At 36.1% G+C, this 23,522-nt stretch overlaps 1 protein-coding gene and 1 long non-coding RNA gene across 2 annotated transcripts in view; one reads left to right on the plus strand and one right to left on the minus strand.

The window, feature by feature from the left end:
- Positions 1–16,760, minus strand: part of Cox10 (cytochrome c oxidase assembly factor heme A:farnesyltransferase COX10) — a 121,575-nt gene extending 104,815 nt beyond the window's left edge. Inside the window, exons 1-3 of the mRNA XM_027956018.2 lie at positions 16,633–16,760; positions 12,464–12,597; positions 11,225–11,537 (exon numbers count right to left, since the gene is read on the minus strand). Of these exons, the coding sequence (XP_027811819.2) occupies positions 11,225–11,537; positions 12,464–12,597; positions 16,633–16,675 (490 nt within the window). The 5' untranslated portion in view covers positions 16,676–16,760. The remainder of the gene's footprint in view (positions 1–11,224; positions 11,538–12,463; positions 12,598–16,632) is intronic.
- An 82-nt stretch (positions 16,761–16,842) lies between these two features.
- Positions 16,843–22,059, plus strand: LOC114108387 (uncharacterized). Its single transcript, XR_003585467.2, has 3 exons — positions 16,843–17,016; positions 19,549–19,706; positions 21,585–22,059. It is a non-coding gene; the product is annotated as an uncharacterized lncRNA (long non-coding RNA).
- Positions 22,060–23,522: the final 1,463 nt, after the last annotated feature.

A 23,522-nucleotide genomic window follows, 5' to 3' on the forward strand; every position in this document is an offset into this window, starting at 1 on the left:
ATTTAAATAAGACAGCTGACTCATTACTTTCATTATTTGAAAAGCAAAAAATTAGACTAACTAAATACCCACTGATAAAGAAATGAATAAATATGGTAAATAAAGGCTATCCTGATGATACCCCTTTCTCCTTCCTGATGAGGAGCAAGGCCAGAGGGAGGATGGACCATGGGTTGGGCGGGGGAGACTCCATTAGAAGACCTTCCGCCATCACAGTACAGGAATACTCAAAGACATCTGCATCACAACTAGAAAGGGCTACTGTGGTCACACTAAAAAGAAAACAGGGCCCCCCTTGACGTAATTCTTACTGAGACAATGAAGAACATTTTTCTGAGTACTTCATCCAATGTAGCAGGACACACACTAGCACCAGGCTTTGGCATGTGGGGGTACTCTTCCAACTCAGCAAGCAGTGGCATCAGAGAAAAGGTTGACACAGATACTCCATATGCCCAGAGTAGAGGCAGAGGCTTGGGGTCTGGGGTGTAGCCCAGCACTTGCCTAGAGTACCTACCTAGAATGTGTGAGGGCTTGGGTTCTATCCCACCACTGCCCCACCAAAAAGCAGTGGCAACAAACCACCAAAAAACAGTGGCAACAAAACAAATGAAGAAGAATACTGGCACTGTGGTTTCAGAAATGTGATGAAAAAATCTTTTTGAGAAAAAGTTCCATTGCTGGTTGTTCTTTTAGCTTAAAATGTGAGAAAAGTCCAATGACACCAAGTGAAACTGCTAGGCATTCACACAATTTATGTATAATGAACTCCTACTATGTGCAGGAGTTGGTACAGGCAGGAAGAACATAACAATGCAAGCACACCAAATACCCCATTTTCATGGGGCTTATATTCATCTGGGGGTCTAACTACCTTCTGGAATAGTCTTGCCTTCATTCAAGAATGGATAAAGATGAGAGGCAAAATGGATCAATGCAAACTCACATACAAGATTTTACAATATTAATAAAAAAAGGAGCATGGAAGCAAAAGTTTCAATGTATTTTTGAAAATGATACACCATAAAACTGCTAGATCTCCTCAGAAGAGAAAGATCCATGCAGGTGGCTTACATCAGCCATACACCCTTCATTCTGTTCACAACCTTAGAAATATAACTGAAACACAGCAGGCACTTGGGGAGTATCAGGTGAATAAGAAAAAGTAAATTTTTACACTCTAGAAAAAACAAACCATATAAAACAGATCTTTATCTGTTTAAGAAAAATGTAAAGAAAGAAAAACTGCCTTAGTAGAATGTTAAAAGTCATGAGATGTAATAAAAAGGAGACAGCAAAAAATCAAATCAGTGCTGTACATAACACATCTCAGAGGACCTTTCCAAATGAAGTGGAAAATTATAGAGAGGAAAGCAAGCAGAGAGAGTGTAACAAAGAGGCAATTACCAGAAAATGAAATAATTAGTGATAATACAAAAAAAAAAAAAAAAAAAAGGCAGGGGTGATAACCTTATCACTATTTCAGGGGGGGAAAAAAAGGAAAAATTCAACAAATAATCAACTAAAAATTTTTTTTTTTAATTTTCCCCAAATCAATTTATTTGCAAATGTACTTTTCTATTTAAAGAAAACTATAAAACTTCAGGGGCATAAAAGATGATCTGAATAAATGAACATGATATAATATGGTAAAGGCTCAGATCATCCCCACATCAGTATGTAAACACTGAAATTCCTATTAATATACTAGCAGAATACTTTGGGGTTGGCTAGGAAAGGAGGTAATTACAGGGATAAAGCTTCATAAATTCTTAAACTTGTGAACAGGATACTCAAACACTAGTTAAGAACTTAGTAAAAAGTGGTTCAATGTCTACTTTATACTACTAACCAAAATATATGTTCTATAAATAATTTTAACATCAAATTTGAAATCATAGAAATGTCAGATTAACAAACAGATAGATATTTAATTATAAAATACACATGTAGAAAAGTCTAAGCATGCAACAAAAATCAGAAACCCAAGGAAAAACATTAACAAAATTTGGTTACGTAAAATTAACTTTTGCACCTCAAAACACTGATAAATGAAAAGAAGCAAACAAAAAATCAGACACAGGACATATGCAACAAATTAAATAAATAAAATCAAGTCTTTAATATATAAAGAACCCTCAGCTACATGTGGTATCACATGCCTATTATCCCAGTTACTCAGGAGGCTGGGGTAGGAGTTCCAGGCCATTTAGGAAGACCCTTTCAAAATAAAAAATAAAAAGGGCTGGGATGTAGCTCAGTGGTAGAGCACTTGTCAAGCATGTATAGGGCCCTGAGTTCAATCCCTAGGACTGAAAAACAAAACAAAACAAAAAACCCTTATAAACAATAAAGACAGAAAGACAAACAGAGAAGAAGTCTGGAAGGCAAAGAGTCTATTCATAAAAGAAATACAAATAATTAACAGATAAATAATATAAAACCTCACAGATATTTTTAAACATAAAATTAATAATAATAAGTTGATATGTGAAAAATATCACTTTTACATATCAAATTGGTAGTTACTTAGAAAAATACACTATTATCTAGCATCCACTGATATAGGTATGGTGGGTAAGCTTTGGTAGCAGCAACAACTGGTAAACCTTTATTGAGGGAAATCTCTCAATGAAAGTGAAAAGCTTTAAAAAGCATGGGATATCCTCTGACTCAGCAAGGCACTTGTATGTCCTTATCCTAGGAAAATCATCATAAATTTGCTTCAAAGATATTCATTACAACACCATTTATAAAAGTAATAATAAAATGAAAACTACCTCAATAGAAGTAAATAAATTATGGTATAACTATGCAGATGTATGCCATATATCATTATAAACAAAGGCACACTTCTATGCCTTTGAAATACTTACAAAGATACATGCATAATGATATTAACAAATATTATTTTTAATAACAAGAAATTAGAGACTATTTGAATATCCATTCAAAGGGAAACAGTTCAATAAATTCAATACAATTAACACAAGGAATACTATTGCCTTAAAAAAAGAAAGTATATTTAATTGTACTGATAAAATATGTCTCTGGTATACTATTTAGGGAATAAGGCAAATAAGTGAACAGATTGTAATATGACCCCCTTTTTATAAATCAAACAAAAGATGCTATATTTGCAGTTATATAGCACAATATAATCTAATAATAATTACGATTAACCTTTCTTGAAAATTTACTAGATATGGTACTAAATTATTTACTTGAATTATTCCTTATAATTCTCAAAATAATTCTTTCAGGTGGGATTATCCCCACTTTACTGATGAAGACACTGAGGCTTTGAGACATGGGAAAAAATGTGCCTGTGATCATAAAGTCAATAAACTGTATACTAGAGATTCCAACCCGGCCAGTCTAACCCCAAAGGCTGTGCTACTAACATTAAAACACAGACTGCACAGCTGAAATACTGTACGCAAAATGTCTAGTTACTATATGAACTACTGGGGACTTCTTGTACATTATTTTATGGTTTTGTCCTCAGAAAAATATTGCTTTAAATTAAAAAAAAAAAAAAAAAAATCACCCAAGATAGGATAGACTCATTGACTAAAAAAATTAACAGTTACAAAAACATATTAAAGAGCATTACTTTTTAAAAATTACAGAAAATATTTATACTATCTTACACATATTTAAAAAACAAAATATGATATGCATAGAAGAAAATCCACAAACTAAATAAATGTATTCAAATTTTCAAAAATGGTTATTATTTTGACATGGTGAAATTAAGCGGGGCTCTTAATCTTCTCTTTGTTTCTATTTTTCATTTTATTCACAAAAATAAATAATAGACATGATTTTAAAGTTTCAGACAATAGAAAATGTCAAGTATTTTCTCTCATATGCAGAAGCTAGAGCAAAATAAAGAAAAAAAGGGGGTCAAATATAAAGAGAGGCAAGATCAATGGAGCAGAAGGAGATTGAGAGGACAGACAGGGAAGGGGAGGAAATGCAGAATGAATCTGACAAAATTACACTGAGTGCATGTATAAATATACCACAGTGAATTGCACCATTATGCGTATCTATTAAGCACCAATTAAAAATAACTAAAAATAAAATAAAATAAAAAGACTAATAGATATATAATTATACTATAATATTTTGTAAGATATCATTAAGGTAATTATTTCCAAATATAAACTTCAAGAAATCATCATAATTCTATTCAATTAATACTTTTATAAAATGTGCAAAAGCCCTTGATACAACTACATAATAAATTAATATTACAGTGATATGGCTTTTAAAAATTAAGCCAGCAACCTAAAATAAATCTTGCACCCTTTCTTCTTGATCTTTTTCTTTTAATAAAGGACAGTATTCTAGATTCTAGGAGAAAAAAAAGATCTATACATGCATACACTACAGTTTATACCAGTTCCATCAACAGTATAATCTATTGGTTCCAATAAACATCTATTTTAGTGTTCTGGTCTCAGGAAATGTGTTGTAACTTTTCAGCACAGATGTTAGTCAGGAAAAATGTTCTGCTTTTTATTGACCTATATTAAGTATGAACTCTGTTGAGTCACCAAAGCCTCTTATGATCCTAATCCAAATAAAATTTCCTTACCCTAGTGTGGTCCATGCAACAAACTCCAAAAGCAGATTGTAAATAACTCAATTGGCAAGAGAAACTCAAGGGAGACATATTATTCCTTCTTTATAAACTCAGTCTTACTTCCTTTCATAGGAAAAAAAAATCTTTAAATGACATTCACACCAGCAAATGTTTGGCTGGTATCCTGGCCTAAGTGCCAAGGCTTCAGGCAGCTGCTCCCCAGCTATCTTACAAAGGAAATGTAAGGATGATCACTATATGGCCCTTCCTTATTCTACATTTAATTATCCTTGGTATATTACTGCTATAAACAAAAGAAGCAAGGAGAGACTAGTTCTATAAAAGTGATCGCTGACTCTCAGATATTTCTGTCCTGGCTATCATTAGCTCTAAATGAATTGCCCAAGATGTTAAGAGTCTAAAAGAAATCAATTCATGGATATCAGGGATTTTCTTAAAGAAAAAATCCTGCTGACACCAAGACATGTGAATTCAAGTAATAAATTAATAGGGAGGAAAAAGGTCAGAGAAGTGGGTAGGGGTCACCCAAAGGGTGCTGCTTCTTCAAATGGAATAAGCAGAAGGAAATGACTTTAATTCAATTAGTACATTTAGAAACCTGGGGCATGGAATATATAAAATCATACAAGGGTAAATTTACTGCCTTGGGACTGTTCCATCTGTAGATGCAGGTAAAGCTGTGGTTCCCTTTTTCTCTGGCTGTATCTTGCTTTTGTATGCCTGTTATGTGGTTCATATTCTGCCCAGCTGCCTTTTCCTACTTCCAGCTGGACTAACCAACTACTGCTGCTCTCACTAGGTGAGTTTTCTCCAATCCAGACAGATGACTGGGTCTGGGACTGCTATTGACTGCCTATCATGCCTCCTTCAGTTTTTGGAAGTGTCTGGGACCACAAACATCAGAATCATTTTGTATTCTGTCAAACATGCAGATCTCTGGGTCCTAGCCTGCCCTAGGTGAATTTTGGGGATAGTGGCCAGAATCACCATTTTAACAAGCACACCACAAGTGCTCCTTTCTGCACTAACATTTGGGAACCAATGAGTTAATACACACTATACAAAACAGTATGATTACTATTTGGGTGGGGAGGAGGTTACAAGGGATTGAACTCAACCACTGAGCCACAACACCACCCCTATTTTGTTTTTATTTAGAGACAGGGTCTCCCTGATTTGCTTAGCACCTTGTCGTTACTGAGGCTGGCTCTGAGCTCATGATCCTCCTGCCTCAGCCTCCTGAGCCACTGGGATTACAGGCATGAGCCACTGCGCCCAGCAACAGTAAGATTATTAAATGATTAACTTCATAACTGCTTGAGATTTCTGACACCATGTTTTTAAAATTTGTTCTAGTTATACTGACAGTAGAATGCATTTTAACAATCTGTACACAAATGGAAACTTTTCCTTTCTCTGGCTGTACGTGGTACAGAATCATACAGGTAGTATAATCATACATATATAGGGTATATCTCATTCCACCAACCTCTGAAACCATATTTTACAAATCAAAAACTGAAATGCCAATTCAGATATTCAACCATATAAACCACATAAAAGGAAAAACAATAGGGGCTGGAGTTGTGGCTCAGTGGAAAAAGCACTCGCATAGCACGGGTGAGGCACTTGGTTTGATCCTCAGCACCACATAAAGATAAATAAATAAAGGTATTGTCCATCTACAACTAAAAAATATTTTAAAAAAAAAGAAAACTTAAAAAAAAAAAAAAAAACAACAACCATACAACCAAAGCCAGTGTTACAGTTTAGATATGAGGTATTCCTCCTAAAGCTTACATGTGAGACAATGCAAGAAAGTTCAGAGGTAAATGATTAGATTATGACAACTTTAATAGTGGATTAATCCAAGGATATGGTCCGGTACGGTGGCTAGAGTACGTAGTTCACAGGGCGTGTATCTAGAGTATATATTTTGTCCTTGGTGAGCAGGAGCTCTCTGGTTGCCATGTCCTGAGCTGCCTTCCTCTCCAATACCCTTCCACCATCATTTTCTGCCTCATCTTGGACCCAGAGCTATGAAGTTGCACTGAACCTCTGAAACTGTAAACTAAACTAAACTTTTCCTCCTCTACATTGCTCTTGTCCAGTGTTTTGGTCACAGCAACAAAAAAACTGACTAAAACAAAAAGTATAAAGCAAGATGTGGCCAAAAGAAACATTAATCTTAAATCAGTTCACACTTTCCTCTGTTCTTAATGAAATAAACAAAATGGGAATAGACTTTAATTATTAAGTGAACTATTTAAAGCAGCTCACATATGACTCAAAGAAGAGTGACAATTATTTCCTAACTTGGCAATCAGTCAACACTGACTTCCTAATTGTCAGCTGTGGTAATTTTCTAGTTGGGCTTCTCAACAGACCTCTAGCATTTGACAGTGCAGATAACTTCCTTTATTAAGTTCAGGTTCTACTCTTATGGCTTCTGTGGGAGGACTCTTTCCTGTTTTCTTTCCTCTGACCACTCATTTCTTTGCAGATTCCCTTATAAGCCTTACCCAAACCTTAAGAGAGGAATACACACAAGCCCCTTGATACATTGCTCTCCTCAACTCTACATGTTGACCTATACTGTACACACTTCAGTAACCTTATTCACTCCCATGGCTTCACTGCCAACCCCATTTGATGATCCCTGGTTCCCCCAGGCCAGTGCTCTACCCAAGTTCCTGTTCATCATAGTAACCTGCCCACTAGATATGCCAGTGGCAACTCAAATTCCACTTGCACACAATTGAAACCATCATCTTTTCCTCAAACCTGTTTCTTCTTTCTATAGTCACATTCTTAAGTCTCAACACCACCATTCACCAAGTTTTCCATACCAGAAGCCTAGACTTTTTTTCCTAGAGGAGGGGAAGCAAACTCACATGTTTATGGGGGCAACCAAATACCACATTTATTTTTTAAGAAATGTATGTATAGCTCTTAATACACCAAGCATGTAATTTGCAAATGTGAACTCAATTAATATTCAGAGCAACACTTCAAAGTAAGTACTACTATTATGCCTATTTTATACAGAGGTAAACTAAGACACAAAGAGATCATAGAACTTGTTCAATGTCACTCAGCTAGCACAGGAACTCTGGCTCCTAGGACAATTTACTGCTCCATCCATCAGGCTTCCTAAGTAATAAGGTTTCTATCCCAAGCACTCAATTCTGTCAAAGTAGCATGTATCAGCATAGTATGAGTGGGTATACCTGTGTTCCAATAAAACTTCACTTATAAAATAGGTGATCTTTGGTCAATAGCACTAATATAAAAGTTTTCATCTTTCTTCTACTGAAATAAATTCCAGATGGCCCCAAAACCTTAGAGAATATACAAATACAAATATTGCACAAGAAGACATGAATGAAGGCTTTTGTAACTACACAATAGTAAAATTTTCTCAGCATGAAAAGACTCAATGAATTTGAATAGATAAAAGTTAAAAAATCAGTGGGGAAGTAAAATAAAACAACAAAATACCACAACTAAAGAAAAAGAAAATGGTATAAAAGGAATATTTTTAATGAATGTGATGGATAAAATGTTAATTTTCTTTATTTACTTGCAATTAGTTGGAAATGAACCTATCAGTGCCTCCCATGCTGTTAGGCATGGTGTTGGGTGTTTTAAATTTATTATTGATTTAATTATTAGAAATAATTAAGAATATAAGGGATATCAAAGATACAAGAGGCAAACAACAGAAGAAAAAAATATACCTGATCAAAATAAGAGAAAAAGATGATAAATCCCACAAAAACCTACAATGAAAATTTACAAAAATCTTTCAATGAACAAACTGGCAAAAATGGTAAAGACTACATGTAGGAGTAGAGTGAGACAGAAACAAATTGGTTGACATCAAAAATTAAAATGTTTAAAGTTAGCCACTGTATTCTTACACACTTATCTTACAGATAATGTCATGTACTCATGCAGAGACTTATGGGAACACAGTTAATCAAATAATTGTTTTTAATTGCAAAAAGTTAGCAATAACCTAAATACTTACCTGTAAAGGAATACTTAAAGAGTGGCAGATCCATTAAAGGAACAGTATGCTGTGAGGTGAATACTGTCAGTGAAAGCTATGTTTACAAGATAATTGCAAGTTACACAACTATATGTAAATATATGGAAAAAGGGAGAGAAAGCAAATGATCCTACTATTTCTGTTAAAGAAAACAATTATATTTATATCTGTATATATAAAGAAAAGGCTATATTTCAAGTAGTTTTTCAGAAAAGGCACTTTTTCAGTTTAAGATGTATATTTAAACTTTTTTTAAAATAACATACCTATATTAATTTAACAGTAATTAAGACACTTAAAATATAAATAAGGAAAACCATAAAGTGATCATATTCCTCCAAAAAAAAAAAAAAAAAAAAAAAACCTTCCAGAACTTTCCACTGCTGTGGTATAATAGCCCAACTCTCAACATGACCTCTGCCTAACTCTTCAATCTCAGTAAGTACCTCTCCTGTGTGACACTTAAGCCATACTATGTTACTCAAAGTCATACTGCTATTCCCTAAACATGCCAGGATGAACTGGCTTCTTTGCCTTTATAAAGGCTTCAGTCACTGCTTAAAATTCCCCTCCTTAATTTCCCTTCCTAGGTAATGCTCATTTCCCTCAAGCCCCTGTACAGGTAGAAACGATGTATCTTAAACAATCAAACAGACATCTGTAATCATCTGCCAATTAACCTTTCAGTGGCTCCCTCGCTTCAGGCATGCTGTTGGGAGTTTAGATGCATTATGTGATTTCATTCCTAAACCACTATTATCATTCCTAATATACAGATGTGGAAATAGTATCAATAAAGTTAAGGAACTGCCCAAAGTCTCACTGACTAGTAAATATCACAGCCAGGATCAGAACTCAAGACTGAGGCCCAAAACCAGTTTACTGAAGAGGTTGAGAGGATCTGACTGGATATAAGACAGGCAAGCCAGTCTTCCACAGACAGGGAGAACAAGTATAGGTGAAAGGATTGACCCTAGTCACAGGGTAGAAGATGGAGAAAGGGAAAGAGGTATGATTGTGGGGAAGAGTTTAACCATTCCAGATTACAATGTTCCTTTAAAACCAGGCAGCTGAGGCAGGAGGCAATATGGAAAAAGAGTAGATGAGTGGAAGTCAGGAAAACTGAAAGCAATATTTTGGCAAAGCTAGTCTGGCAGCTCTGAGTAGCATGAACTGCCACACTGGGGAGAGGGAAGCAGGGAATAAAAGTAGAGAGGACAGTTAGGAGCTACTGCAAAAAAACAATGTCTCCATTTCTTTGGGACTTGAACTAGGAATGATGGCTTAGGAAATGAAGATAAGAAAGCAAATCTTATACATATTACAAAAAATTCTCTTGGTAACAGATGTTTGACTAGAGCAAAGGATTAGACTGAGAGGCCTCATTTCTTGAGTGACATCCATATGACCATATCTCTGGTCATTCTTAATATGTTAACAACATGACACTCCGACCACTTGTGTAATAACAAAAAATTAACTTCTTTAGAAATGTGATTTCTTGCCTAGTTAGCATAAAGCACAAAGATATGTTTTCAAGGATACCTGTAGAATCAGTCTCTCTAGAGTTACACTATGCAAGTCTCTTTAGAGTTACTAAATTCTTTAGCTCCTTCATCAAACTCCCCCTATGTCTATTTATCATCGCTCCAAAAATATTTTCATTAAGCGAAGTTGGGTACTCTTGGAGGAAATTGTCTGGCTTACCTCTTTTCACTCTGAATTTTCAAAGACAAGTGAACAACATCAATCTTTCCCTGATACTTCTCTACTTTCAAAAGCTTCCCTGTCTCATCGGTTCATCTGACTCCATAACATCACTTAGCACTTTCTGTCCTTCAATAGTACTTGGTTTAACCTCATCATCTGAGAGTGATTCAGGACATACTACCCAAACAGGGTTAGCACAAATAGGTAATGTAAAAGGTGAGCTATAAAATGAGAATAATAATGCTTGTCCTGATTCACAAGGTTGTTGTCACATCCAAAGGACATAATTATGGGTTAATATCCAACTATAGACAAAAAAAAAAAAAAAAAAAATGGTTCAATGTGTTAGGACGAGCCAAACAAATAAACAAACCAGTGGTTCCCAACCTCCTTTCAGCAAAGCAGTCCCTACCCCTGTGCCCATGGGACAGTCTCAGGGGCACTCCAAGGAGCAAAACATAGAAGTGATTTGGGAGTCCAGGTAGCCATTGTGGATTCACACCAAGCCCAGCAACTCAATTTTTTTTTTTTTTATTCTAGAACTCAAATACTGCATTTTAAAAATGTGGTAGGTATACAAACATTAAAGGCAAAGAAAAAGCAGGTAAACATTCTAATTATAAATGAAAGATTAGTTTTAATACAACAATTCTAGTGTGATACTATTTACAATTCTGTGTAAACAGAATGCAAAAAAAAATGATTCTGAATCCTAATAAAATTGAAGAGAAGAAAAATACTAATAAAGGATTTACAGTTTCAAGCTACTTGGGAACAATAAATAAATTAGCTCTTTAATTAAAATAAAGCTGCAAGTAGGTGTTCACATCAGAAAAACCAAGTACCTGTGAGTTTGATCTTGGAGAGGCGAGCCAAAATCCCTGGCAAATCATCCACATGCAGTTTCATCTCTTTCCACTGCTTTTCCTCTTTTCCCACATCTGTTGGGCTTTCAACGATGGAGGCAGACTCTAGTTCTATTAGTTGCTTTTCACTTGGGTTTCTAGACAAAGGCAGGCTGGGGGCTGAAAGAGATCTCATCTCATATATTTCTGCTTTGGCTTGACCTGACGATATTTTTTCAAGGAAAGGAGATGCTACTGGTTCTGGCTTAGGTTTTACTTGCTGGTTGAGGCTTCTATTCAGCTGCGTCACATACTAAACCAAAAGAAACAAACAAACTCATATGTTACTCTAAAACTAAGCCTTATAATACTTTTAAATGGTTGTTTACTAGCATCTTCCATCAGTAGTTTAAAACTAAATTTGTGAGGTGCTCCATAGTTCACATATCTCATTTAATCTTCTTAAAAGTTGCTAAAGAAGATTAATTATATTAATCTCTCTTTTTAATTTACATATGAGGACACTAAGGTTCTGAAATTGACAAAACCAAGAGCTAATAACCAGATATAAGTAGCTCTGGGATGAGGAACTACCTCAGAGGGTAACTAGTTAAATGTCTTTTTCATTATGTCAGAATGACTTGAAATTACAAATGTCAGCCTTAGATATGACCTACAACTGATGAGTGAATTCAGAGTTGTTTTTTTAGGCATTATATATATTTGAATACAAGAGGATTGAGATAAGTTATCATTGCCCATTATAAAATGCCCCACAAATTACAAAATTTATTTGAGTCTATTCAGAAATCTATGTGTTAAAAAGACTTTCAAATGCACTGCTGATTTAAGAAAATAAGAAGATCATGTTGTTAAAATAATCATTTCTGTATTACTTATGTACTTACAGAACTTCAAAGAATTTAAAAAGATAGATCATAAAAGTTCAGCTTTTCCTAATTTTAGCCCAGTCGAAATATGCCAGAAGTTTTCAATCTTTCTCCAAACTTAATCAATAAGTTCAAGATCATACTTTTAACCTCAAATGCCAGAGTTATTCTGGTTTCAGTTAAGAATAATCAAAACAAGAGATTAAAGTTTTGGATAAACTTAAGAGGACACTAAATAAAAGTCTTTTTCAAACAGTACTTCTAAAACTTTTCTTATAATAGGAATTTCTGAAATTCCCTCATACAGAAAAAAGTATATAGGCAGAAAGCAATAGACTGAGAAACATACCATGCGTCTGAGGAAGTTAAAGTGCTGAAATGTAATCCACTGCTTATTGACATTCCTGAAAAGGCGCATAAACTTGTGAGGGGATTCTTGCACAGCTTTTCTTTCTAGATACCAGACACATCCTCCTACCCAACCTAAAATAGAGAAAGAGGAAGAAGAAATGGTAGCATGATTAATATTTCTCACCAAATGATAACTACACCTGCCCAATAGCAAAGCAAGTCAAAGTAAGTGCTTACTATATGACAGGTCAGAGCTCTGAAATTTTCTAATCCAGAGTTGTGAATAAATGTAATTTATTAGCCTTCTAGTGGTTTAAGTCAACATAATTCATCAGGAGAACCTGGGAAATTTTTCATATTCGAATCATTATGCTTTTATTATAGTAAATGCTAAAATGGCCACTATAGATCTTTTGAAGAATATAGAACAACCATCCAGGCATGGTGATGCATGCATGTAATCCCAATGGCTCAGGAGGCTGAGACAGGAGGATCTCAAGTTCAAAGCCAGTCTCAGCAACTTAGTGAGGCACTTAGCAACTCAACAAGACCCTGTCTCTAATTAATGCAAAAAAGGGTTGGAGATGTGGCTCAGTGGTTGAGTGGCCCTGAGTTCAACCCCCAGTACCCCCAAAAATAAAAAATAAAACAACCAATACAACCATTTAAAAAAAAAAGTAGAAAATGAATAACACTATTTTTCTCAATAAATGACAATAAGTTGGAACATACATATTTCAGGTTAATATTTTGTTCACTTAAGGTAAGTGAACTATTTCTTCTTCTATTTCTTCCTCTAGGGAGAAGAAATAGTTCTCAATAAAATAGGACTCTATCTATGGAGTTAGGAATAAACTATTCTGGTTATATCTGAACTTGGCTTTTAATCATTCTACTCCATCTCCTCTCAAATCAACAAATGTGATACTTCTGGCTTAGGCCTCATTCCATTCAATCTGTACAATCTTAACAATCTGTACAACACCACAGTTTTTCTCTTTCTTTTTCAGTCTCTCCTTCAATGACTTCCATGACACCAAAGGTTCTTGGTCTTCTGCTTTCTGCTTCATAGTTTCTTAGGTGTCTCCTCTTTTTGGGTCTAACGCTTTAAAGGAGTTGTGTTCCCCTTGTTCTGAACAATAAATATGATCCCTGAGCAAATGGGTAATTGTTCACTTTCAACCCATTTCTAGAGTCATTAGGTCTATATTCAACTGCTCTTGGTATCTCCATATGGATGGATAACAATATATCTTTGAGAATACTTTATTCTCACCCTTTTTAACTCTATTCTGTACTACAGAGAAAACCATTAGCTATTTAAGATTTTAGGATCTCCTTAACTCTTCCTTTATCATCTAATAATCATCAAGTACATTCAGCTCTGAAATATAGGTAAAATCTATCCACTCCTTTTCACTCCTACTGATATAGATCACTATAATCTCACATATGAACCATAGTAATGGTAATAGGAGTCAAGCCAGTCATCCTGCCTCCATGTTCCATAAAACTGAAGTTTTCTTCCTGAAGCCGATAATACATATTACTCACCCAAATCCGTATAGACAACTCACCAAAGTAATGTTGTTGTCTCATGACCTTTCACTAAACACACACACTTTAGCATTTGTTCAACTTTATATTGTTTCCTTGCTTGCAATTGCTCTCTGCAGATGACTTGATAGCCCACATGACCTTCCTATATTGTGGGAAGGAGAACTAACACTACCCTTGAAATACATGGCAATTATCTTAGACTAGAGGTTAGTCACTTATTCACTAAAATCATATTCTCAAACTGTAGTTAATTATGACATGCATATTTTCTACACACAGAAATATATGTTTGGAACCACCTTTGAAAAATATCTTTCAAGAGTAAGTGGGCCAAGCTGAGATTTTACAGAATAAGAAGAAAAAACAGCTAGGAAACTATACTTATAAATAATGAAAACAATTTCTTTAGGCAAAATATGTTAATTTCTCTGAATCAGTACCTAGAAAATAAATATTTCAGCCTTTGGGTAAGCTAAAGTAGGTTTTAAAATACACAGGACTGGAAATATGTGACCATAACCACTATTTACCATCAATATTGAATCATATTTGTAGAGCTTTTAAAACTAGATAAGACAACAGCTAAAAGACCCTAAAATATTTTAATGGTTATAAAATACTTTGAAATTTATAAGCAAAATCAGACACAACTATTGGATTACTAGGTATCTAAAACAGTCCTAGTTTACTTTCTCTGCCACCTCTTCCCATCAAGGTCTCTTCCAAGTGGATCACAGTAAGTCATGGAGACCACTTACTATTAGATTTACTGGTCACACATTCAGTTTCAGAAAGTAAGCTATTAATTCCTTCTACACCAACACCATCGAAAGACTGATCTGGCAACAAACTATGTGGGCCACATGCAGTCCATTCACTGGACTGGGACAGGGGTGGGAAGTTGTAGGCAATTAAGTGGAACTGCTCTACAGGAAAGGCAGAAAAACAGCTAGTCTGAGGTATGACATTGGAGAATCCTCCACACAGGGGATAACTCAAGTACTAACTAGGGATGAGATTTCCAAGAATGACTACCCAGGTTAGAATTAAAGAACACTCACAATCAGAGGTGGTAGAAGTAATAAATACATGATTTAAAAAAGAAATATAGTGCTTTAAAAACACAAAACTTTTCATTATGGAAAACGGTAGTCATAAGTAGAAGAGTTCAATGACCACACCCCCACACCTCCATCCATTACTTATACCCCAGCTTTCAACAATTAAACTCTGGACAACTTTCTTTCATCTACACACCTTTCTACTCTGTCCTCACTTTATGAGCCAGAAGCAACTTTTGAGATCATCTAGTTCAATTATTTCATTTTATAAACTGAGCAAACTCAATTCCAGAAAAGTCCAATGACTTGCTCAGAGATCACACAAATTAGAAGAGACCCATAAAATTACATTATAAAAAAGAAGAAAGGAATTTCACTGAGTCACAAAACAACTCAGACAGTTTGTGTGTGCTAGGTGAGACCTGAAAAGTTTCTGAAGAGTGACCAAAAGGCCATTCCTGGGGCTGGGGCTGTAGCTCAGTGGCAAAGTGCTTCTCTAGCACATGTGAGGCACTGGGTTCGATCCTTAGCACCACATAAAAATAAACAAATAAAATAAAGGCATCCAGTCTCTATAACTACAAAAAAACCAAACCAAACCAAAACAAAACAAAAAAACCCAAACAGGCCATTCCTGGCTTCTAGTATCTGGTCTCTAATATGAACCACAGGTCACACACTCCACACAGTCAATAGTTATCATCCTAAAACACTGTGGGCAAAACAATCCCCAATCTTTTCTTTATACTCTCCATCTGGGCAAATGTCATTCATTCACAAATGATTCTGAAAGCACAAGCTACTATTCTGAGCACATAGTGAACCAGATATACACTGTCCCCATCCTCCTATCTTAATGAAGTTCATAATCTAGTTGAGAGAAACAGCAAATAAGCTTATATATAAGCAATTATGGACTGTGTTAACCATAATGAAATAAATAGGATGTTATGAGAAAGGAAGGGCAGAATTCCCTATTTTAGATAGGATGGTCAGGGCGGGCTTCTCTGAAAAGGTGACATTTGAGAAGAGAACTTAACAAAGAGTGAGGAAAGTGCACTGAAACTTCATCATTCGTCACACGTCTTTCAAAGTGGTTGATCATACGAGGGACACGCTGAGGGCAGAAAGCCAAAAGTCCCAGGGGATTATGGCCTGCTGTCTGCAGATATCACCATGACCCTTTAAGTTACAACAGGGCTTCTGAGTGGGAGCAAAGTGCTTTCCTTCTCATTTCAAGCCTATAGCTGGGACCTGAGGCTCTGGCATGCTAAGAGGTTTGTGGAACCCTAAGATTTAACTCTGCCCTCACATCCAGGAGAGGAGGATGGAGCACACGGTGTGGACCACTGGGGCCACAGCGCCAGGCTGGTTCACAAGTCTGTGACCTCTTCATGCTAGGCTATTCCCAAGGTCACTTCCTCCTCACAGTGAACCAGCTGACTTAGTCAAGGGCTCCCAAGGTTGCAGCCGGCCAGAGCTACAGCCTCGCACGTGGCAAAATTAAAAAGAAAAGAGAGAATTTTCCCAAGGTGGGGTATACTACCTGTCAGGAGGCATGAGGAGAAAGCGTGCGGGGATGCGGCCATAACGCACGATTCTGGCCGCTCCCCGGGATCCCCGTGTCCTCTCTCCTCACCGGCTGCTGGGCGCCGCCATCTTGTTTGCCCGCCCCCTGTGGGAGCAGGGACTTCCGGCTCGTCACTTCCGGCGGGCGGGCTCTGCGGGGAAAGCTTGGTAGCTGGGGGGGGGGGGGGTGATCTGGGCTGGTGATCTGGACCCCCGCAGGGATGAAGGGTCGAGTGCCCGAGATGCATTCGGGAAATGCGAGAAGCAGCCTGCATCGCTTATCCAGAAAAAGCCGCGGACAGCGGCTCCATGCCGGAATCTAGCAGGCATCCCGCGACCCGAGGTTACCCTCGGTGACCAGGTGCGATGGGCAGGGCTTGTCCGCGGCCTCCTCGAAGGCAGTTTAAATGTATGGTTAGGACACTTCCTGGGGACCCGGGCGCCGCGAGTACAAGTTCGTGCGGCGACGCCTCCGCCTTCCTGTCTGCTGGGTTTCAGACAGCTGTACCACGTTCGCTGTCAGATGTGAGGCCGGATGCACTCGAGGTTCACATTAAGGGAACTGAATCATCACTATATATATATATACTTGTCAGGTGTTCCAGAGAATTACACAGTGTCTTTCATACGGGTACCCAGGCTCCTATTGCTCACAGACACTCATAAATTGTTATTATCTTAAGTATTGTGATTTGCTCAATCAAATTTTGCAGCAGCCCCCCCATAGGTTTATCATGTTGGGGTTTCATAAGTAAAAGTACCTAAGTCAGTTCTTGTAAAGCAAGAGAGAAATAGATAACTGAGCTTTATAAGGGAAGTTTCTATTTATTTTCATTGATGAGATGAGAACTATTTGGGGTCACTTCAGCTAACATTGCTAGGCACTAGGGACACTGACAAAAAAAAAAAAAAAAAAAGACCCGCTTGATTCTATAGAAGCATACACTGTTCCTATGGTGGGAGGAGAGGTGGTTGTTATGGGAGTCCGTGTAATAAGGGTAATGCACAAAGTGCTGTAGAAATCCAAATTGAGGTAACATTTCTGTTGGCTTGGGGAAGGTGTCAGATTTAAACTTGCTACTCAGTGGAAGATACTGTAAGATTGTTCTCACATACAAGGAAAGTAGACAAAACAGAGAATGGGATTGCAATGATTCACTGAGGCTGGTCACAGTTCATCACTGTGAACTTAGGCCTGTGACTATCCAAACCAAGTTAATATTAAACTAAGTGAGTTGTAGATAATGAATTTTGAATAAGTAAGAGTCCAACAATTTTGTTCAACCCATTGTTTTTCAAACATTTTGAACACAGCCTGTTATGAGATACCATATATATGTGTGTAGATGGTATATATACATCTATATACCTGTATAGACTCACATATACACATGAAACAAAATGTACTTTTTCTTTTGACTTGGAATTGAACCTGGAAGTTTTCTACCACTGAGCTACATCCCCAACCCTTTTTCTTTTTTATCTTGACACAGGGTCTCCACTGAGTTGCTGAGATTGTCCTTGAACTTCCAGTCCTTCTGCCTCAGCCTCCCAGGCAGTCAGGATTACAGGCATGTGCCACCATGCCCAACTGTGTACAAATAATCTTGAGGATTGAAATATGTTCATATTGATAATTTTTTCTTATTCTAAAATGAACCAGTTTTTTTTTTTTTTTTTTTTGCTTAATTAAACCTACATTTCCTGGAAAGTTTTCTTAGAAAATGCTGTAGTTAAGTCTGTCCTTCAGTCATCCTAGATGAATAAAATTTTTGCAGATAGATCTCAGATATCCATGCAGCTTGACATTTTCATAGAAGAAACTGAGGTTGAGAAAGGGTAAGTGATTCACTCTAAGCAAGGGAATTGGGACTCTAAACATATAGGTCAATGTTTTCCCCATCTCATATTTTCTTAGATTTTGTGTTATAAAACATAAGAACCTAGTGATACCACTTTACACCACTAGGATGACTAGAACCAAAAAAGTGAAAAAATAACAATTGTTGGTAAGGATGTGAAGAAATTGGAATCCTCACATATTGCTGATGGGAATATAAAATGATGTAGCCATTTTAGAAAACAATTGTGCTGATCCTCAATAGGTTAGTCATAGGGTAACCATGTGACCCAGCAATTCCTGTCCCAGGAATGTGCCCAAGAAGAATGAATACATGTATCCACGCAAAAATTTGGGTATAGATTTCATAGCAGTGTTATTCATAATATCCTCAAAGTGCACACAATGCAAGTGTCCATCAGCTAATTCCTCCTTCATTTATAAAATGTGGTATATCCATATGATGGCCTGCTATTAAAGTGAAGATAAAATACTAATACTTGCTACAAAATTAGTGAACTGTGAAAACTATACTAAGTGAAAAAAGACAGTCACAAAAGACCATATATTGGAGGGGTCCATTTATACGAAATGTCCATAATACTCAAATTCATAAAGACAGATTAATGATTGTCTAGGGCCAAAAGAAATAGTAGAGGGAAAAGAGGAATAATTGCTAAGGAAGAGGATGAAAATGTTCCTAAATTGATGGTATGATGGTTATATAACTGAATGTACTAAAAACGTTGAGTTATGCACTTTTAATAGGTAAATTGTGTAGAGTGTGAACTTTCTCATTAATGCTATTATTTTAAAAACAAAAACAAATCTAAGAAAGAAGTAAGGAAAAACGAGGTGACAATTCTGTTGAACAACCTGTTTATCCTCTACCAATAACTATTCATCCCTTATGCAGATTAGAAGACATGACTGGATTGTCCTGAATAAAGACTCCTCAGCCTACCTTGCAGCCTGATTTGACGTTGTGACTAATTCTGAACAATGGGATACAATTAGAAGAGATGTGTTTTGACTTCTGTTTGTTCTTGATAGGAAAGTGCAAGTCCTTCCATGCTGGCTGGCATGCAGATGAAGTGGCTCGATTTTGAACAACATCTTGTACCATGAGGAGGTTCAGCAAAGCAAGAAGATGTGCAGAGCCTGGAGAACAACAACTTATGAAGCTGCCATATGAGCCTTGGGTTGGTTAGGTGAAGGAGAAATAATTTCTAACTAATACAGAGTAATTGGGGTTTTTTGTCACTTGCAGTACTATTTAATCTACACCAGTATACTATTAATGTAAATATAGATGAACAGCAAAGTTAAATGAGTTAATGTGGTTAACTCATAGCTTTTAAAAATGGCTTTGTGGGCTGGGGTTTTGGCTCAGTGGTAGAGCACTTGCCTGGCATGTGTGAGGCACTGGGTTCAAACCTCAGCACCACATAAAAATAATTAAACAAAATAAAGGCATTGTGTCCATGTGCAACAAAAAAAATATTTTTTTAAATGGCTTTGTAGGTCCCTCCTATGCTATTTAGGGATGAGGGGATCACACAAAATCTTATGTGGAAAACAGCAATCATTGTATTTCATAGAAATAATTTTTAAAGATCACCTAACTCCCCTTATCCTCATTATTCACTACAGTTGTTCATCATACTCTACTTAAGTTTCTCTAGGATAAGGATGTCCCTCTTTCCCAAAGAGAAATATAATAGTAAAAAGTTAGGAACAAAGATATTAATGAGAACTAATCATGTTGATTCTATGACTGCTATAAGCAGGGCTTTCTGCTGGTAGAGAGCAAAGAAGTATTGGAATAGTTCTCACAGAATTTACAGGCAGATGGGAAACAGGTGGAAAAGTCCCTTGCCCCTGTCCTCATATTGCAGTATCACAACCCTGATTGGCATTGCCAGCCAGTAAGGCTGCAGCACAATGGCTTGTACACTCCCAAGTCCAAGTACAGCATCAGAGGGCAGACTTGAAGGCCGGGGAGATAACTAATGTGAATTCTTCTTGAATAGATGTTCCACCTTAAGTGTACAGATTAGATTTTGCAGTCAGTGTTCTGTGAATTTGAGTAATGTAAGTCAGTTCCTCAGATCTCCTAATAGTTCCTTGGAAGTGACTGATAACATCAGGATAGAATCCTAGTCCAAGGTCACTTCAGGCATTATTATACCTCTGCTGTCTCCTCCAGCTGCCATTTTCCATTGTTACTCTCCAGAGCTCAATTCCATACATGAGTCTTGAGATGCCAAAAGTGAGAAGTACAGTTCAGAATACAGAAAAAGAAATGGCAACAAGAAAATGCACTCTAGCTACACACACACAATGACTAAATATACTTTCATTGTTATTTATTTATAATTCATGATCATAAGAAACATCATTGAAAGTAAGACTGGCAAATGCTAATATTTCAACTTTCTTTGCCTACTAAAAAAATTGCTATGTGCTTGATTTGGTGTTTTGCAGAAATCTTGACCAAGATTATTTTTAAAAATCACCATAGAGGTAATAAAAAAATGTATTTTTATCTTATGAGACTTAAAATCTCTAACTTCTAAAGCAAATTTGAATAAATTTCTACAGTTTTATACCTTAAATTATCCATGAAACTACAACTATTTATTGGAAATAAATCAAACATAAAATTTGAAATGTATATAATATATTATGAAGGCTTGAAAGTTTGTAATTACATACTAGTGCTTAAACAAAATAAATGTAATAAGAAATAAAAGATAAAATATAAAAAAAGAAAATGCACTCTAGCAAGTTCTATTCACTACCATAGTTTTCTGCCTTTTCAATAAACAGACCTTGTTAAGGGAAACAAAATACCCGATCCTGGGAGATGAATCATGCTGCTTTAGGTCAATCAGCACAATCTCATTCTAATTTACCTGCCTACACACTTTCCCAGAGTTCTTATAGTAGGGCTGGTTATATTACTCCATTCTGTCTTGAGAGAGAAAAGCCTGCTGGAGAAGTTTTAGGCAATGGTTTTGTTTATCACTGAAAGAACTGGACTATGAAGGGAGGTACTTTCTCTGACTTTCCTCTTCTTTTCTCAGGAAGAAAAGCTGAGAATGCAATTCCTGGAGCTGAGACAGCCTTCTTCCAACTATTCGGTAACGATCATGAAGACAGAAAATATGCTGAGGAAGGCAGAGTGGGAAAAACAGCCTAGTTTCTTGAGGAAATTGCTGAGCCATTTCACCAAGTCAAGAACATATATCTTTAGGTGTATTGCTATAGCATATTGTGATGGATAAGCTACTATTTGATGTTCCGATCGTTGCATCCTGGATGATATGATAGTTCCATGAATGGCACAAGGAGTTGAGCAACAAGGCATCAAATCTTATTCAGCAGATAACACGGAAAAACAACTATAATTCAGTCATCTATCCAAAAAAGGATATCATGTTTAACAAAAATAAAGTGAATTTGAATATGGTGGCTAGTTGTTGTCATGGATTTAGGCTGTATTTTGGAATACTAATATGGCATGAATCCATAATTGCTTAACTCAAAAATAAAAGCCATTCTGTGCATATTTGTTCCTGTCTTGTTTCTTCCTATTTACTGTGTGCACAATTTCCTTGGTGATGTCAGAATGCCCAATTTCCCACATCAGGAAGGTATCTTTTGTTCTCTCTCAGCATCTTGAGGCCTAGAGTAGAATATGGAAAATTTTTAAATACTACTGATTGAAAAAAGTTATAAACCACACTTAGAGATAAATTTTCTATTAGCTGTAAGGAACTCTTTTTTTTTAAAGTTCAGGTGCATATTTGTTATGGTTTTTTTGTTGTTGTTTGTGAGGACCTCTTAAAAAATGGTTCTTATGTATTCTGGTAAGTGACCTTTGAATATTATGAAAAAAGAGAATTTCAAACTACAAGTTTTGCTAAAGGCAAATTAATAATCTCAGGTACATTATATTTTCAGCAACGATCATTAAGCTACTAGGAAAGCATGAACATCACTTCTGAAATCGGTTCTTATCTATGGACATTCTGTCTACATCTGTACCTTTAACACAAATTAGCAACAGAAGATGATTTTTTTTAATTGTTAATGTATAATTGCAAAAATGCACCATTTCTCTGGTACTGTACTAACAATAGTACTTTATCATGACAACTCATTCACTGTGGAAGAACCCCAATATCTACTATTTTCAGATTAGCCGGAGGCCTTAAAAGATTGAATAATTTCCCCAAGTTCACATAGATAAAAAGTGCCACATCTAAAATTTCTCTTGTTTTATGTATTACAAATTCCTCATTATCAAATTTTTTCATGCTAGTATAGAATTTCCCATTTCATCAAATCAGTGAAGTTGTTGAAGTTCAGCCTCAAAAAAAAAAAAACAACTTTTTTTTTTTCCCCTCACTTTGTTCACTTCCCTTTGATCCAGTTTCCATAGGTATAAAACAGGGATACTAATACCAGGTCTACCACCTAAATTACATTGTACTTTCAGTACTTAATCATGAGAGTCCATAACTGGACACCTTCAAACAATACCACTTCAGAGGCCTACCCAAGACCTACTAAATTGAAAATCTTTAGTGGTGGGCCTGATAATCCAAAGTTAAGAGAAATAACTTCATTGCTTTATTCACATCAAACTTTATTCAAAAATTCCAAAAAAGGAAGTATTTCCAGGAGAGAGCTATCCAAGGAAGGTGATAGAAGTAGTAGCAGTGATGGTAAGGATGATAACCCCTTCTTTATTAGAATGTGCAAATCTACATATCTTCTTCTGTTTACTCATATTTAATCTTCACAAGAATCTTAGACAACATTTTTTTTAAAAAATTACAAATAGTTTTTTAAAGTAATTTTATAGGTAAAGTAATCAAAGTTCCAAGTGCTTGAGAACTTTTTTATTTTGATTCCCTAGGTCTGCTATAATGAAGTATGGCAAACAGTGACTTAAAACAGCATGTATATTATCTTACTATTAAGGAAGCTAGAAATGGTCTGCTGTCTTAGCAGCC

This window comes from Marmota flaviventris, chromosome 17 (genome assembly GCF_047511675.1).
Source record: "Marmota flaviventris isolate mMarFla1 chromosome 17, mMarFla1.hap1, whole genome shotgun sequence".
NCBI classification, from domain to species: domain Eukaryota; kingdom Metazoa; phylum Chordata; class Mammalia; order Rodentia; family Sciuridae; genus Marmota; species Marmota flaviventris.